We start from the raw sequence: 19320 nt of genomic DNA, 5'->3' as shown, positions 1-19320 counted from the left end.
TTTGAATTACTCTTTGTATGAAACAATGTGTTTTTCTAACAACTCGACCGATTTCAAGATTTGTTTTTCCTTCTTCGAAAAGTTAAACCATTAATTCCCTTTCAGGGAGGCTTATTTCTGTTCTTTTAGCTATAACATTCCGACACTTTTACATTTGGTTATACGTAGGGGATTCCCATTTACTACTTGTACGCAGACTTTTTCTGCGTTGCCAAATTACTATTTTGTTTATAAAACTATGGTGTCAGATTTTCATTGCTTTAAATGCTATGGGATTATGCAATATACTAATAATAAAGCACTTAATATACTCCTGCTTTGTTTCTGATAACAAAACAGATAAAATTGGTTTCCTACTATATTTTTTAACGGTTTCAATTCTGATTCCGACAACTATTAGATTCTACAACACCCCTGATTATCAATAAATTTTGCACAACAATAAGAAGCTTAAAATTGGAAAAGTGTCAAGTGTCAGTGTTTTGGTCAACAAATGTCGAACCTTACCTGATGTTGTGCTCAAACACTATTTCGTTATCTTCCTTACTCGTATGTTGTCGCAAACATCTATCATATTCAAGTTGATATAAAATACCATAATGAATAAAGGACCAGATTTTAATTTTGATATTTATTTTATTTTGAACATTCTTCAATTAACACAAATATGTACTACAAACATCTAAAATTACAAAATTATACATACATTAGCATACACATAAATTAACTTAAATCATATTTGATGATATTTTCATAAAAGTTGCAAATATTTGCTGTACTTGTACCGTAAAACCGTTGGGTGTTCTATTCAAAATTGAACATTTGGACTTTCTGTGTTGATATTTGTTTTCAAAGAAGTTGTTAGATCACTCGTCTACATACAAACATTAGTGGTAGTAGTTGGTAGAAATGGTAGGTGAGACCGTTAAATTTATTTTAGAGACAAAAAATCTTAATTCTAGATTAGATACTAAAAAACAAACATATATGAGAGCTGTTAATATTATCTACTATAAAAGTACGAAATTACTTATATTTGTGTTAGATCTGTGTATAAAAATGCTGTAAGTTAGTCAGCAGTTGGTTTGTTTTAGTAACTCCCGTGTAAATTCAAACTAGGATTTTAGTGTTAACATATTCGGACTTGATACGCAAAATTTTATGGTAACGCTTATCATTAAGCAATGCCTTTGGTCAGACGCTAGTCTATCATAAACGAATATATTATATATGTACATAGCTAACACACAATTAAGTCATGTAAATTGTCATTGGCCAAACAGAGTTTATAAACAAGAAAAAACGTTAACTTTAGTTGCACCGAAGCAATAATACCCTTTACAAATTCCATACAAGAACTTGAATGTGATCGGTCATTTTGTATGGCAGCTATATGCTGAACAATTTCTTCGGAGAATGTACCGCTACCTTGGACTATAATCCCTGACAAATTCCGTGAAGATATCTTATAAAATAAAAAAGTTTTCCATACAAGGAATGGGTTTTGATCGTTTAGCTTGCATGGCAGCTATATGCTCTGGTAGTTCGATCTGTAGTAGTAGTGGTAGTCTCCGGCGTTTCTTTCTGGGTGTTACAAACTTCGTGGCCAACTGAATATACTCTGTTCAGGGTATAAAAATAATTATTTCAAAAGGTCTGTGCCTAAACTAGTCGCCACTCAACTAATTAACACATAGCTACTAATTGTAATTTAAGTAAAGTATAATCAATAATCATTGGCAAGCATTTGTTAATTAAAGTAGTTAACGCAAGGTTATTTATTACTTTTCGATGTGTTAGTTTGGCTTGGAGAACTGTGTGTACTTCGTAAGACTAACTCAGTTTAAACTAAAGCTCTTAAAATAAATAAATAAATACATACACATAATATAACTTAACATAACTTAGGGCTAGCACTAGTATGTTGTTACTATAAATAAAGTAATAAAATAAATTAAAACTAAATTAAAGGTAAGAAAAATTTAAAATCTAAACGGTAAAGATATATTACGCTAATTTGCCTCTTATGTGTATTTGTGAAAGCACTTCAAGTTAGAAAATAACATAGGAAACCATTTCACTTATGCTTATAAACTATTACATATTACATACATATATAATATTTATGCACGCCTAGCCCCTCCTTACTTGTTTAAATATATATGTATATATGTATAATATGTATATTCTTCACTGTGGCAGCATTTATTAGTTCTTATATATTTACAAAGTTGTGTTTAATTTTTGTATATATTCATGTATTGACTGTTAGTAATATAAGTTTAGGTTAGTAGGTTTTAGAGGTTATCTAAGGCCTGCATTTCCAAACTGTCCAACTGTGTGCTCTCAATAGTGTTTGCTCTCTTTCTTTTCTGTATTGAATTCTTTAAGGCACAAAGTTAACATTCATTAGTTTGCAATTGTAAGTACCGCTATTCTAAATTAACATTATAATTTAAGAATTAAACTTTATTACAATAAACTATATTAATAAATAAGTATATACATATCTATAAACTAAACACTCTGTGTTATTCTATGGCCTGCAATTTACGCTCCTGGCGGTTTACCGTGCACACGGAAGCGGTATAGACACGTGTACTGCGCATGGCCGTGATTCGATTCAATGCGCAACTCCACAATTTCGTATGGCCGCTTTATGTCCTTGTTCTTTATGGGAAAGTATTGCAAGGAGGCATTGTTATCTATAAACTCATACTCACCGAAAAGCACTGGCTCGAAGTCTTTTTCATGTTCAAGACCCTTGAAAATTGAGAATAAAATATAATTTAGATCTTATTAAGTATTTTTGCTTCTATAACTATTCTTTTCTGTTAATTTTAATTTTCTGGAAATATAATATATTATATAATATATATATTATATATGTATATACCCGATTGGTTAAATTATTACGCATATTTAAGTAGCAATGAACCTACCATAAACACTATTCAGGCGGAGGGAGGATAGCTAAACAAGGTTACGAGTCAGAAACCACTAAACATTGAGGGTTACATCCGACCATTGCGCAACTTCGTTCTGGATATTGTAGCAGATTAAACACCTACTTATGTAGAATTGACCTCGACATTCTAAATATAAATACATATATCCGTGCGTGCAATGAGCAATGAACCTTACCACCCAAGCGGGGATTAGATAACCGCTACAACAACATTTTTAATTCCTTTAAGCGGATCCGCCTTTCAAGAACATTCGTGCAATAAGCCGACATCATACCACTTCTTACAGATCCGACTTAGTACGGGACTACATTCTAACGGTATTAAAGGCCCTTTTCAGAAGAAGAAATGAACACTTTGGTGGCCCATCTTCCATTGAATGGCATTCTGAGAGTTAAATCATCACTTATTACAGAGCTGGATACGTCTCGAGAAAACAGAATGACACTTGTGCAATTGCGTTCTGGATTTTGTCATTAACCCTCTACTGATTCAGGCTTTAACCCGACATAGACGTTATAGTTCCCGGATATTTTACGAGAAATATTTTTTATTTTAAAAATTCCTGGGATCCTAAACAAATTTAAAATATTCCCAAGAAACCCGCTCTAAGTTTGGCCACAGCTCTTGTATTATTCTAGAAACCTCTATATCATTAACTCACCCAAACTGTGAAATTTCTTGGCGCTGAATCAATGCGTCCGTTTGGTGAAAGCGAACGCGGTATATGCTCTAACGTGAAGCCCGTTACATAAACCATTGAATTTAGTTTTAAAACTGCAAAAATGAAAAAAGTTGAAGCAAAAAAAAATAAAGCGGCTACTTCAACTTACCCAAAAATCCCGGAAAGCCTTGAAATGCCCAGCATTCACCAGGTTGTACCTGCGGAGAAATAGCTATGCGTGGTGTATTGGTGGGATACCACAGCGGTATGCCAAATATGGATATCTGCGCCGATTTGGTCTGATAGTTCTCAGTGCAGCGCGTAGATAGAATCTGTCCGCCAGCAGACTCTAGCGCAAAGTCTACCAAACCTGTTTTATCGGCGTCATAAACGTCCAATACCGATTTGACTATCTTATGCACCTCCTCCTTAGACAACGCCGTATTAATTTCTTCCTTTAACGCCGTCACGCTCTTTAGACGCTCGTTAATATCTCGCATTAACAACATGCCGGACCGATCTATCTCTTCACGTATCTTATTGTCAGTGCCCTTGTTGAGGACTAACAAACGCTCTTCGAGGTAGTCCTTGGCCACAAACATACTGCGTACCCAGTTCTGCAAATCGATATCCTCTAAGGGGGCGCCACCAGGTGTGGTTTCTTTGAAACCTAGTAGTTCCACTAGCGACAGCTTGATTTGTTGATTGATCAACTTGAATGGCTGATCTTTGAGTGTGGCCAACTTGTTTTCTATCTCCAACAGCAATCCACTGAAGCGTTGATCTGTGGCCAATTCATGCTCCTGCATGCGCTTAAGTAGATCATCTTGTGTCACCGTCAACTTCGATATGGACTGATGAAGTCCTTCATTTTCAGTTAACTTGTCGGAGAGTGCAAGCTTGATAAAGGCTATCTCGTTTTTCAGCTCATTGATAAGTCGTTGCTGCTCGCTGTAGGGAGCACCGTGAGCGGAGCCCTCATGCAACTTTTCTATCTGCAATTGCTTGCCCTCGAGCGCCAAGGCGATACGCGCATCTACAAACTTGGCCAACTGTGGTGCACTTAAAATACGCAGCAACAACGCGTCCAAGTCAATGCGGTCTAAAAGCAGTGTATAATGTTTGGATTCATACAATTCCATGTGTTCGGTTATCAGGCGTTTTATTTCTAACAGATTTTCCCTGGACAGCGGCACCGGTCGGTTCGGCCAACCACTTGCTTCCAGCTGTGTCCGCACCAACTCAGCCAGCCGAAGTACTTCGGTCTCACTCAGCTCAGCCAATTTTGCTTTGGCGTTTCCCCACTTCAGTTTTTCTTGCGCCAAAGTCTCCAGCACCAGGTGTGCAATGATTTGCATTTGTGCAGGACTCAGTTGCTCAGCGTGCACTGTCTTCTCACGCTGTTGTTTTGTCCACTTCAGGTCAACCAATTCCTGTACATAACTATTAACATGATTAAGTATATTCTCATATTCCTCGGCGGTGAGTGCTTTTTGAAGACGCTGCTCGATGTTGTGTATATGTAGGTGCGCTTCGGAATCACCACTGACTACTGCACCACCATCCACATAACTGGCGTAGTAATGGTTGAATGAGCTCTTAACATTGTCGGGAATTTGTTGGATATAGCCTTTAAAGGAGTTGCCGCTGGTGTAGAGGGCACTCTGCCAACTAGCAAGCAGTGAAAAAGGCACCAGAGCCTGTGCACGTTGTAGGTAATAGGCGCGATCTTCTTGATCCTGTAACCACCATGCTGAAAGTAAGATTATATTTACTTAAACAGAAGTATTTTAATTACTTTAAGTAATTAATACAAATTGTATTATTGGGAGAGGTTACAAAAGCTCCATGTGTTCTGGGCGTTCCATGGAAAAAGGTTTCAAGCCGAAAAACAGTAATATGAAAGAACTGCCCAAAAAGTACGGGTAAGTGTATGGTATATTTAGCACTAAATTCTAAAACAATATTTGCAGAGTCAAAGAATGAAATTATTCATTCTCTTAACCCAAAATGGGCGAGATTAATCAAAGTCACGTTTTGTTCCGGCAGGCGCTAAGAGGTTATATTGTTAATATTGCGGAAAGGCAAAGTAAAATAATGGTCTGTCTTACAAGTACCACAATCTCGATTTAGAAGGTAAAACTCAGAGTTGTCGCTGCAGACAAATTACGCTATTTTAGGATGAAAAATTGTGTAATCTATTAGCGTTACGAGCAACTTAGCTTCACTTGCCCCTACAGGGAGAAAGGCCGAAAGGTCGGAATGGTACTCTGTACAAGGAGGTACAAAATTTCGACGGGAAAACACTAAGACTTAACGGGGTGGATTTAACATCATGTGGTGAGTAATTTTTCAATCCACATTCAGTTGTAGCTTGGAGAGAGTGAAAAAGGCCAGTGGTACCCTATATGTATGTGAGAAGTTGCTAGGGGGCGTTGATTGGAGGCGTTCGGTGAATTCTCCACAAGGACCTTCGAGCATAGCTCAATAAGCAGGGGGTTGGTGGATAAAATATACCATATACGAAGGTTTCAAGTCACACTAGAAGAGGGTGAACGGCGTAGGAACATGCGATTCGCCAGAGGATCTTACAACATCTACACAGACGGATCAAAAATGGCTAATGGAATGAGCGCCGAAATCTTTTGTTTCGAGCTAGATCTTAGGCGACCCTTCAAGCAATAATCTCACATCACATTAAGTCAGAGAATGTTTTTGGAAGCAAAGAGGCAGTAGATATAGTGGCTGCCGGAAAGCGGCTGCATGTATACTGGGTCCAGGCCTTAAAAGAATTCTGAGAAATAGCTGATGAGATTGCCAAAAAGTATCATTAATCTGACTACCGAATCAGTACAGGAAATACATAAGTCGCTAAAAGCGATACATATTGAAATTTCCGAAAGGGTTGACAGATGGATCAAAGTGAGATGGAATGCCTTCAATCTTCAAGATCACGTGTAAGAGCCCCAAAGAAAATCACGCATGCTTTTTACTTACACGCTCTTGAAAGGACTGCAGAACGTTTGTTGGTCTAATGACAGGTCACAACTTACTGGCATCACATGCGAGCTGGACGGGCATTAGACACGACGATACAAGTAGAAAGTGCAGGGAAGTAGGCATGAGAGGCGCTGAAAAACTCATATGCTTCTGTTCAAACTCAAATAATTTGGAATTAGTCCGCCTATATAAAGGCAGACGGTCGAACATGGCTAAATCGGCTTAGCTCGCCATACTAATCATTAATTTATATATATATTTTATAGTGTATCCGAAGTTTCCTTCTGGGTGTTACAAACTTTGTGGCAATCTCAATATATCCTGTTCAGGGTATAAAAATATATATACATGAATATAATATATTATACATAGAAAATAATCACAGTTTAAAAAACTCATATCCTTCTTCATTAAAGGATCAAAAAATAAAATGCACAGAATTGCTTGAAATATAACAGGAAAGAATTAAGAATATGCCAAATGGACTGTTAAGCAGGAAGGATTTTAGTTTTTAAAACTTTCGGCATACGCCACGTTGTATAAAAAATGTATTTGTATAAAAATGGGAAAACTTACTGAATTTGATCCAAATGAAGAAGGATAGAGTAGTACAATTATCAATTTTCACATTTCATACCCAAAGAAGAGTAAAAAAGAGATGGAATACTCACCTAAATGGGATAAATGCATGCAGCTAACGCTAACTCGGAACGGAATTAAATAAAAAGCGTTTTTCGATTTGGTTTTTCTGGATTAAATTTTTTATTTTGTATTATACTGTTTTTAACAATCCAAATGTGATCTTTTGTTATATTAAATACATCAAAATAAACGCGCACATCACGGACTTTGGAAACTATATGCGCGAGTAGGCAAATTTGAAAGAATTTTTTGAACAATACAATTATTTGACATATCAAAACAGTTATTATTATTTATTATTTAATTTAGTTTAAAGCATTTAAAGATTTGAAAACTTTACGCTGTTAGATAACACATAATCGTTTACTTATATATTGAACGGATTATAATTTGTAAGTATGTAATAGAGCTTTCTGTGGCGTGTTTGATTTGGTTTCTACTTAAGATATGTGTATGTGTGTATGTGTGGGTAGGTTGATGATGATATTTAATTAATTGCAGCATTCTCTATCCTTCTCCGATTGGTGTCAAACAGCTTCCCCAGGAAGCATAGCTTTTCTAACGCAAATGCATTTGTGTGGTGAATTTGTCCCGAAACACTACGCATACGACGTATGCAGCTTAGTGCAAAGGGAGAGGTAGGGAATAAAGGATTGATTAAGGGACTTGAGGGAGTCACCGTTAGGTAAAGATCAACGATGATATCCGAAATGCAACGAATTTTGTACGTTATGACTTTCTTGTAATTAACTAGTTTTCTATTTTTTGAACGAAATCTAAAGAATTCGATAATTCCAAACATAGATATTTTGTACATTTGTTCTTAAGTAGGAAAATTTAACTTAAGGTTTTGAGAAAAACGTTAAGAAAACAAAAAGAACAACTAAAACGTAAACAAAGCAAGAATAAATAAATAATATAAATTATAAACGATAATGATACAATAAAAATAATGGCGAATAATAAAAAATAGTATAATTAAAATTTTCGTATTTTAACAGTTGTTGGAATTTTTTAGTGTTATAGAAACTTCTTTCTAATTTGTTCATATTGTTAATTGCTGCACCAGTTCAAAGATAAATTGACTGAAAAATTTAACGATATCAGTTCTAAACGCGTTCAAAATGTTCTTCACGTTGAAAAAATTTACGACCTTCATCGTAAATATTACTAGAAACCGTGCGCAAATACATAACATAATCATCGGACCAATCGCGAAAATCTGCTAGGCGATTGTAAGTTTTCTCTTTAAGTGCAGCAAGTTTATCCTCTTTGAAATATTCGGAAACATCGAGTTTTGAGAAATCAGGGAGTGCAGGTAAGGTGAAAGACAATTCGGAAAATTGGGGTATCGTTGGGTAATCTAAGTAATGGTAAAGGGCTGCGTTGCAAAAGCGTAGTTTTTTCACAATAGTTGGTTATCGATTTTTATTTCATGGGGAAAAATTGCAAAAGAAATGAAGTAGAATATTAGTATAAGGTTCACAAAATAAGCAAGCAATATATCAATGGACTTATTATCTGCAGCGAAGATTTTTCATTTCATTGTATATAACGACAATTACACTAGCTTTTTTATTAAGGGGAAGTAGTGTCTTGAATATTTTTTTGTAGAATTTTTTTTGAGAAGAATTAAATATTTTATTATTATATCGTTTTGCAATTATGAACAATATTTTTATACATTTCATTTTACAATAACAAAATAACCGATATTTTCACAAAATTTTGCGAGATTTCCTTCAGTGTTAACAAAAAGTGACAAATTTTAATGTCGACAAACCCCTCCGACCGTTACCTGGGCAAAGCGATTATAGCTAACGATATAATTGTGATTTTTATACTCTAGCAACATGTTGTTACAGAGTATAATAATTTTGTTCACCTAACGGTTGTATATATCATCTAAAACTAATCGAGATAGATATTTGGGATTTATGATTATGTATATTATATATAAATGATCAGGATGATGAGACGGTTTGAAATTCGTGTCTGTCGGTCCACCGCCCAATTTTGGGGGAAATCCAAAATCTTAGGACCTACTTAACTAATTTCAACCAATTTTGGTGTGTGGGGTTATCTATATAATATATATAACTTTTCAAGGACCCAGACACCAAATATGTAGACACCAGTGCATATAGCTTATTTTTGACCGAATATATCGGTTTATCCGTGAGTTCTCGTATTGAAATTCGGGGAGAATATTTTTGTGAAGACAGCCGTACCACAAATCGGTAAAATCTGCCGGTCAATATGTAAGACACCTTAATGAAATTGCGAAAGAATCTCTTTCTAATAGTAGTGTATCCTCTTGCATGTGATTGTAAATAATGAATGCAATATTTCGTACTTTTAATTAAAATATATACGAAAATCTCGTATATCACTTTAACTTGAGAGTATAAACTGTTCGGTTAGACCCTAATTTAGACCTTCCTTACTTGTTTGATTTCAGACTATCCAGGGGCACCGCAATTCAATTTTTGTTTAGACACTCCAGACTAATTGCTACCATTGCCGTATCTCCATATTTCCATGAAAATTCAATAAAATACTCATCATGGAAAAATGGTTACACGAATTAACCCCACTCTCCCCTTAAAAAGCTTTTTAAAAATCTAACCCATTTTAAATTTAAAAAATTATAAGAAATAAGAGTTTGATTGCGTGAAAAATATTTAGTCATGTTTGTTTGTAGCAAAATATTTACTGCGCAATTGTTAAATATCAAATATCGTTCAACTGCCTTAATTTTTCGAATGTAATAATTATATTATATATCATTAATTTTTAACTTTCGAAAAATAATTTAATAATAATAAAAAATTATATTGCACAATTTGCTTTTATAAGTGCTCCGTTACCTGTGAAACATTTAAATTTTCAATAATTTAGAAATTTTCCACACGTGACGCGTGCAACAACAATAAGCCTGTAGCGTCCATGGCGAACAACAAATAGCTACATGTACATTCATACACATAAGTATGACTGTAAATCATATAACTATGTATGTATGTATTGGCTAAAAATAGCGAAGCGATATAAAGCACTTAGCCGCACAGCTTCGGCAATTCAATAACAGTTTTCAAATTCACTGCGACTAGCGGTATATTGACAACGCTCCCAACACTACAAGGTCAACACGTCTGAAAATTTATTACAAAATCGAAATATATTCAATGTCAGGGGCTGTTACTACGAGTGTAGCGCTTGAACAATGGAAATTGTTGTTGTGTGTCGCAACCCACACACCTATCAGTTATTCTATTATTTTTCCGCAGAGTCCATTGACATAGTGGCAAGCTTCGTATAAGTGTTCACAATAATACTCACCACCCAACAACAACAATGGCAATAAGATCAACAGCAGCAGCAGAAAACGTTTTCTGCCTTTAGCATCGGCATTAGACGATTGCAAGAGCCAAGTATCCAAACAAAGTAGAGATGAAATCAATATGTAAACGTAACGAAAGAATTGTGATATGGACGATGATATGCCGTGTGAAATGGAGCCAAAGAAACCTGCAACGAGGCGAAATATTAACTACATGCATACATATACAAGTGTATATAACTAAAATATATATAGTATATGCGCTTACCTCGTTCCTCCTGTCCGTATTTCGTTCTATACAATGAACTGTCATAACCAGAAGCTGCACCACCACCACCATCACCGCCACCAGTCACCGTTGACCATGCGCTGGTGATCGTCGTTACAATGGTTGTAATGATGCGCGTATACCATGATTGCTTCTGTTCTTGCATATATCGATTGTATTGGCGTTTGCGGTAGCCATCAAGTTGGTAATCGATTTCATCACCCGAATCATAGGTAAGACGTTTGGTCATGTAGTCGATACGTTCATTGTGAGTTCTCAAGCCGAGGCGCGACATATTCGGCATGGCAACAATGCCGGGCGCCAATTCCCGTCGAAACGACGAATGCTTCGAGTAGGTATAATCCGTTTTCGGTGTGGTGCTGCAATAAATATTGATGAATGTATATTTTTTATTTAATGATCAATTCTCAAACAAATTTGAATTGTAAATTATAAATGCATACGAATTACACTCACTTCCAGTACTCGCCAGCACGTTTGTATTCCAGGTATGCAATGTGATCGCTAAGATCGCCATTTGAACTGCTCAAAATATTACTATACGATTTATTAATGCTGCTATTATTGCTGCCGGCGGCGTCCGCCCTGCGCTGTGATAGCTCAAATTCTGTATTGAGCGCATTTTGGGTAATTTCCTTAAAACTTTGCGCTGCCGACTCGGCGCCAGTACCGCCGGTGAACTGTGAGGCAAAACTCTTTTGTAAATAGTTATCTATGGCCTTTGGTGTGGAAGCGGCAACACGTTTACGTTTTGTAATCACCGTAGTGCTCGTTGTGGTGGTGGAGGTCCTGTTCGTTGACGACGACGACATTTGTTTGGATTTCTGTGAAGACTCTTCGTTGATACTCATTGAGGCCTTCTTTGATTTACTCTCCGGGCTTGTATCTTCGCTGGAGTAATCTGATGTTTTAGATTTTTGTGTTGGTTTTGTTGGTAAAATAGATGATGCCACTTCAACGGTTTCCTCCACAATAGTTCTGAACGGAAAATAAATATAAACAATGTTATTAAAATCTGAAGAATTTAGAAGATATGGTTTTTAGCATAAAAAAAGACACCAAGGCATACATATATACACACATAAGTATGTATGCCTTAGAAAAAAGTGAAATTTGTGTGCTGATGATGGCATTGGTAAACAAAGTGAATAAAAATATTTATAAAGTATGTTCACGACAATTGAACAAGTTTATAACGCTCTAATCATCGTAAATATTTTTACAGCATAAATAAAAAAATGATTTAGTAGACGTTAGCGCTACAGTAAGGAAATTTTCATATATTACAATATAGAGAGTACTAATCATTGTGTATATTTCATAATCCTTTTTTTATACTCCGCACAAGGTAAATAAAACACCCAGAAGAAACCTTCGGAGACCCTATAATATATATATACTTACAAATGATCAGCGTGACAAGCTGACTGTCCGCGCGGCTGTTCGTCTGTCTGTATATACGCGAATTAGGTTATAAGTTTATGAGATATCGATCTGAAATTTTGCATATTTTCGTTTCTCCGATCACAATCCAACCCTTGTCAGGAAAACTTTTTTATTTGACAAGATATCTTCACGAAGTTAAGCACGGTACAATCTCCGAAGAAATTTTTCAGATCGGATACTATAGCATACAGCTCTCATACAAACTGATCGATCAAAATTCACTTCTTGTATTGAAAACTTTTTTATTTGATAAGATAATTTCCTCTAAAGCTATATTGAATTAGGTCAAAACAAGCTAGTTCTATTTGTTTTTAGATTTTTTTTTCTAAATGAATGAAACTGAATACACCAAAAAATAAGGGTATAAAAAAAAGGGTATACAATTTTATTATTCCAACTCCTTGCGTGTCTTTAAGCATACAATAAACTAAACTAGTGCGAGTGTAGCATAATTTATGCGCTACGCACCAGTTCTATTTAATTGTTATGCGCATATTAAATATATTTCCAAGCAACTTCAAAATGTGGCATATAGATAATATTTGCTAATACTCGTACATTTCGGTTTAACCTTCAAAAAGCTCAATAACGAAATAAACAAAAACTTAAGTTGTTGTTGTGCTTAACCATTTGGAGTTAAAGTTTTATCAAGGTACAAAACAAAAAAAAAAACAAAAAAAACATCGCGGTGTGTCGTCATCGTTCAAAATAAAAAGTAGAATAAGTATATACTCATTCCAAAAATACTAAAACAAACGCAGAAACACGATAACGCTGATGGCCAGCGTGTTTTGGCATGTACATATATAAATATATCTATGGATATAAACATATATATGAATGCATGCATCTCACCCTGCCAATTTGCCCAGTTAGTCAGGGTAGCGATGATGAGTTGGTTTTGAATTCAACGGCAAACTGGTAATAATCGCGTGTTTATATTTATTTACTTTCTCACTTGGTTTCAACTATTTTGTTACTGTATATGGAAATCACTAAAATGGGTTAAAAAGCGCGCCAATACGCGAGTATTGACTTCAAACTGCGCACGTTTCGTGTAGTGAACAATAAACTGACAAAAAATAACGAATAGCGAGTAGAGCACGCACACGTTCAGTCAGCACAACACCCGGGCACAATCTGAACGCCACAATTTAAATAATTTGAATTTCCAATTTGGCGAACGTTACAAAAATAACCACCGCTGCCTACTGCCGCGGCTAGCTTTGACTTACACAAATGAGAGCAACTCGGTCTGTCTCTAACTAGAACTATTGCGCGAATGCGGACAATCGCGCTCACATTGACGCCACACACGCCTGCCTGCTCCATCTCCCGCCTATTTGAGTTGACGTGTTGACTAAATAGCTACGCGATGACGACATGCACACAGCTACATCATCTCTGACACCACAGCGTCGGTTTTTGGTTTTCGGTTTTTGTTTTGCTTTGTCGCTTTCTGTTTCTATTTTGTGTTTTTATTTATTTTGGTTTTTTTTAGGTTCATTATATTGTTGTTGGTAACTTGTTGTTTAGCTCGTTTAATGTTTGGTTATAAAAATAATAAAATTATCGCCACAATAAAACCAACAAAAGTAAAGTCGAAAAGAAGTTCGAATGCCGCACAAGGGCTCAGCCACTTGGAAATACACTAATTGATTAGTTTTTTTGGTTCAAATAATCATTTTAATTAAAGTACTTACTGCACATTGGGCACCTTCTTTTTCTGTTGATGATTATGTGTATGGCCCTCCTCGCCAGCATGTTCGCAATTCTCGTGATCGCAGCTGGAACGTAGGAAGGGTGTTTTTGAACGTGAACGTCGACGCGTTTCTATTTGATAATCATCCATTATATTGGCAACTTATTCACTTTGAAGAAAGGTCAACCAACTGTGATAACTGCAAAATTAGGCATACATATGTTAGTAAATAAGTGAAAGTTTGATTAAATGCAAAATAAAACAGGTAGGAAATATACATGCATATCTATGTATGTGTAGCATCTATGTATGCACATTTGTACGTGTGCATATGTTTCAAACGTTTTTAGTCTTTTTTTGCATTTATATTTACAAATACTTATGTACACACACATGGTACGTGAATATCAATACGCTTTTTCGGGAACGCGTTTAAACGGAAACCATAAAAAATAAAAATGTCTGTAAGTCACTGTTAGAGTAGTTAGTAACTAGGAATTGGAATCCAGAGCTATAATTTATACAGCACAGACTTTTTAAAGTGTCCAAGGATTTAATAAAGTTCCATATTCGAAAGCAAACAGCAGAATTTACAAATGTATATTTTTCGAAGTACTTTCTCAGGGTGTGGGTTGTTTACATTTGAGTCAGCGATGACTGGAAAAGTACATGTGTATTTAAATGAATCAACGCATAGATACAGTCGTACATACATACCTATGTGCAAGTATCTAAGTATTTACCAACTTATGTATGTGTATATATAAGCCACAACAAATGAATGAGTGTAATTATGTACATAGTAGGCATGGGGGCACGAATATATAAATGTATATAAACATGTATGTTCATATATAAAATTCAATATACATGTATAATTCCTGACCACATGGCAGTAATGAATGAAAGTGAATGCCTACAACTGTGCACTTGATTGTGGTTTCAAGAAGTTCGCCGTGCGCAAACGCATTAAAACATTGCTAGGGCAGAAACAATAAATTAATAAACAAAAGATTAAATATTTGAAGATTTACGGTCGAGTGTATAAAGTTGTAATATATGTGGCAGAAGTGAACAAAAAAATTAGAATAATTAATATTACATTGTAGAAAAAAGTGTTTTTTTTAACGCTTTCAAACAATTAGTTAAGGCTTACATTAATTAGTACTAAGAGCACATATGAAATATTTTTTTAAGTTAGTTAGTTTCGATCGAATCGAAAGTCAAAGTTGAAGGAAGAACACGGTTTAAAAATAAACAATTATTTTAAATTTAATATGAGCTAGTTCGCATTTGTTTTCCTCAGCGCCTGAAACATTTCCTTACAAACATATGGTGATTAAGTTTTGCGTCACATTTTCAACACAATTGTTTTTTTTTTAACACAACTACCATTTCGTTTTTATTAAGTTTTCTTCGCGGTGTGTGGTAGAATAACTGCTAGAATAAAATAAATGAGGTATTGAGTAATTGCAAATTTGCAAATTGACAAAGGAGCGTTCAAGTAGGCAAAAAAAACAAAAAAAAAATGTGCAAACATGTGGCGAATATGCCGATACGATAAGGCAACCGGCAAAAACGATGGACACAACCGAAGTGCTCTATATATATGATATAAAATTGTATTTTTTATTTTTGAAATACACAAATGAATCATGCAAATATCTAAGATGTATGTACACTTTTGTTTTACAGATGAAAAAAGGTTTGTTTTACAGTAGTTAGTAATTTTTTAACTTTTTAATCATAGCATGTGAAACAGCAAAAAATTTTAAATATTTATGTAATGAGCACAAACCAAAATTTGCTACTACATATTTTGTGTAATTTTAAGCATTAAGGTTGTATACACTGTCTGTCATCATATTTGATAATTGTTACATTTAATATATTATTATTAAATATACATACTAAAAAATAAGCGTAAAATCATCAATATAGTATTATGTAGACCCTCTTTCAACTACCCCTATAATAGTTATGTACATAGAAGGTACGTTCCAAAGTAAACAGTAAAAAAGTAACAGAGTAAACTCTAGTGGCGCCATCTATATGTCGACTAGTGCGTTAGAATCTGTTATCCTTTATCGACTTCCAGTAAAAATTTCATGACATTTCATCTATTGGAAGTGACGTTATTGCGTTTTAGGTGTCAGTATGTTTTTGTCATCGGTGCGAAAATGAGCTTCAAACAAAGAGCCAACATTAAATTATACCGTGAACAGAGTATATTAAGTTTGCCACGAAGAAGGAAACGGCGGAGACCATATAAAGTCTGTCCGTCCGTCCGTCTGTATATACGCGAACTAGTCCCTCAGTTTTTGAGATATCGATCTGAAATTTTGAACAAGTCTTTTTCTTACCAATAAGCTGCTCATTTGTCGGAACGGCCGATATCGGACCACTATAGCATATAGCTGCCATACAAACTGAACTATCGGAATCAACTGTTTGTATGGAAAACTCTTTCATTTGACAAGGGATCTTCATGAAATTTGGCGTGTATTAATATTTAAAGCATTCATCTAATCTCCGAAGAAATTGTATAGATCGGATGACTATAGCATAGAGCTGCCATACAAACTGAACAATCGGAATGAAGTGCTTGTATGGAAAACTCTTTAATTGACGAGGTATATTCACGAAATTTGTCATGTATTATTATTTAAAGCATTAATCTAATCTCAGCATTAGCTGCCATATTAACTGAACGATTGGAGTAAAGTGCTTGCATGGAAAAATTTTTTTTTGACGAGGTATCTTCACGAAATTAGGCACGAGTTATTGCTTAAAGCAACAAATTATTCTCCACAGAAATTGGTTAGATCAGATCACTATATCATATAGCTGCCATACAAGTTGAACGTTCGGAATCAAGTTCTTGTAAGGGGCATTTGTATTTGTAAAGGGTATTATAGCTTCGGCGCAACCAAAGTCAACGTTTTTTCTTGTTTTGTTTTAAAATTGGTAAAACTTTTACAGAAACGTTTCAATTGATGAAACAAGTTTATGGCGATGATAGCCTATCCCGTAGCAGAGTGCTTGAGTGGTTTCAACGTTTTCAAAGTAGTCGTGAGGACATAAATGAGAAATGAGCCGAAATCCGAAAAATCGCGCCTGGAGAAGTCAAAAGTGAAGACAATGCTGATTTGTTTCTATGATTCCAAGAGTATTGTACACAAAGAATTTGTTCCACCCGGCCAAAACGTTAATGCGGCATTCTACCTTAGAGTTTTGAACGTCTCATCGATCGACGCTTGTGGCCGATTATTTGACCAAAAATCACATTTTCACAATCAACCACTACCCGTATTCACCTGATATGGCACTGTGCGACTTCTACCTTTTCGGAAAAATGCATTTGCCGATGAAAGGAAAGCATTATGCAGACGTGGAACCCATGCAAAAGGCTTGCACCGGCATACTAGCGGCCATACCGTGCAACGAGCTAAAACACTCGCTCGACTTTTTCTTAAAGTCCTGCTTACTTTGGAACGCACCTTGCATGTATGTAACCTTTTGTATAATATCTTTAATATATACAAGTGTTTTTGCTATCATGTAAATTATGTTCAGACAATAACATTTATGAAATATATTATTTTTAGTTATATATTTCCCTCCAAAAAAAAATTAAAGTATAAATACATAATTCATAACAAAAAATTATTTTAACATTTACGAACAAAATATTGATTAAAATGCAATATTCTTCTGATTCAGAGATTTGCGATTATATACTGTCACCTAAAATCCAAAAAAACGTAACATCACTTTCTAATCTAAATATCTCATATTGAAACGAACGTTTTTTTTAGTTATATAGTTATTATATCTGATATCATAAGAATACATATATACATACATACAATTTTCTATTTAGGTGACGATAATACTTATATGTAACCAATCAGATCTAACATTAAAAAATGCCAAGTATGCCATCGCTATTGTAAATTTATAAATATATGAACATATCATATGTACATATATACATATATAACATTTATAATCTGATAACATTCCAATGTTTTTAATTTCAGCACTTTAACAAGGCCTATTGTCAAATGATAAAAACATTTTTATTAGCACAAATTAACATTTTATACACCGTATCAACCGATTCTGCATTAAACCATATTTCTTTCTTACTTTCTGTTTACAAGCACAAGGTGCCAAGTTTTTTAGAATTATCGCTGCATTTTACTAAAAATAATTCGCAAACATTGCAAAGCGAAAATGCGTAATTTGAAAATGAGGACAAGAGCCGTTTTATATTAGATGAAAATAGCGACCATTGGTAATGTTGCCCGGGAAAATATGAGTAAAATTGTGAACGGACGATATAGGTACATACTATGAATGTTAAGCTGTTGCACAAATGCAATAATTACTTAATTAGACAAGCGATACAGAAATTGTTTACGAAAACTATATTTTTTATTACTTTCAGTTTTTTTGTTTGAAGATCATTTACTATTATCAAATTATTGTTAGCAGTATAGAAAGCAAACGGTATAACGGTATAACAAAAAAAAAAAGAAAAAGAAGGGAATATATTATTATATATGTATTTAAAATTTCTTGATTGTTTCTATTTTATTACAAATGTAAGTAAAAACAAATACATTTGAAGGGAAAATCAGAATACTCAATATATGTACATATCTAAAAACCCGAGCGGGAGAAACCTCTAATGTTGCAATCTACATACAGCTTTACACGTTGCTTGAAGATGTTCTATTAGAAATAGACCCTAGTGCGCACATAAATTCCACATTTACCTTTATCTACAATTTATATGTATGTCCAATTGCAAATATACCACCCAATTGTAATACTTTTTCTCCCTTAAGATAACTATTGGAAGTAAAAAATTTAACTGAGTATTGAATAAAAACACTTTTTCACAACTTTGCAATTGATTTTTCTTCATAACGGCAACATTTATGCCAACCTTTGCCTCTTTTTTATGCCTTATTATAACGTTTGCATACGAAAAATTCTGCCACTGCGCCGTTACGTTTAGCACTCGCAGCGGTTCAACACAACATACACGTAGCTAAATTTCTATTTTCTTAACATTAAACATCTAAATTCTTGTAAGTAAAACTCACTAATTTTGTATTTGTATACACCGAGCACACTTTTACATTTAATTTACTAACATAAGATATTAAATTTAGAATTTAGAAATGGTACGATTTGACACAAAAGTTTTCCGCATAAAAAATACACTTGAATTTATATCAGCGGCCGATTAACGAA

At 34.6% G+C, this 19320-nt stretch overlaps 1 protein-coding gene across 6 annotated transcripts; it reads right to left on the bottom strand.

Moving 5' to 3' along the window:
- Positions 1 to 604: 604 nt before the first annotated feature.
- On the bottom strand, positions 605 to 19320 carry koi (klaroid). Of its 6 annotated transcripts, none has more exons than XM_036362619.2 (8): positions 19221 to 19320; positions 14054 to 14251; positions 11361 to 11882; positions 10884 to 11263; positions 10615 to 10803; positions 3800 to 5383; positions 3631 to 3743; positions 605 to 2763 (listed from the first exon to the last, which is right to left on the bottom strand). In XM_036362619.2, the coding sequence occupies exons 2-8, from the start codon at positions 14200 to 14202 to the stop codon at positions 2551 to 2553; spliced, it is 3150 nt and encodes a 1049-aa protein (XP_036218512.2). In that variant the 5' UTR covers positions 14203 to 14251; positions 19221 to 19320; the 3' UTR covers positions 605 to 2550. The 6 variants fall into 6 exon arrangements, with proteins under 6 accessions (XP_036218512.2, XP_036218516.2, XP_014100387.2 ...); XM_036362623.2 differs by having other exon boundaries at positions 19170 to 19307; XM_014244912.3 differs by lacking the exon at positions 19221 to 19320 and adding an exon at positions 19010 to 19185.

This window comes from Bactrocera oleae, chromosome 4 (assembly GCF_042242935.1).
Source record: "Bactrocera oleae isolate idBacOlea1 chromosome 4, idBacOlea1, whole genome shotgun sequence".
Taxonomy (NCBI): Eukaryota; Metazoa; Arthropoda; class Insecta; order Diptera; family Tephritidae; genus Bactrocera; species Bactrocera oleae.
This window is presented reverse-complemented; position numbering and strand designations above follow the sequence as displayed.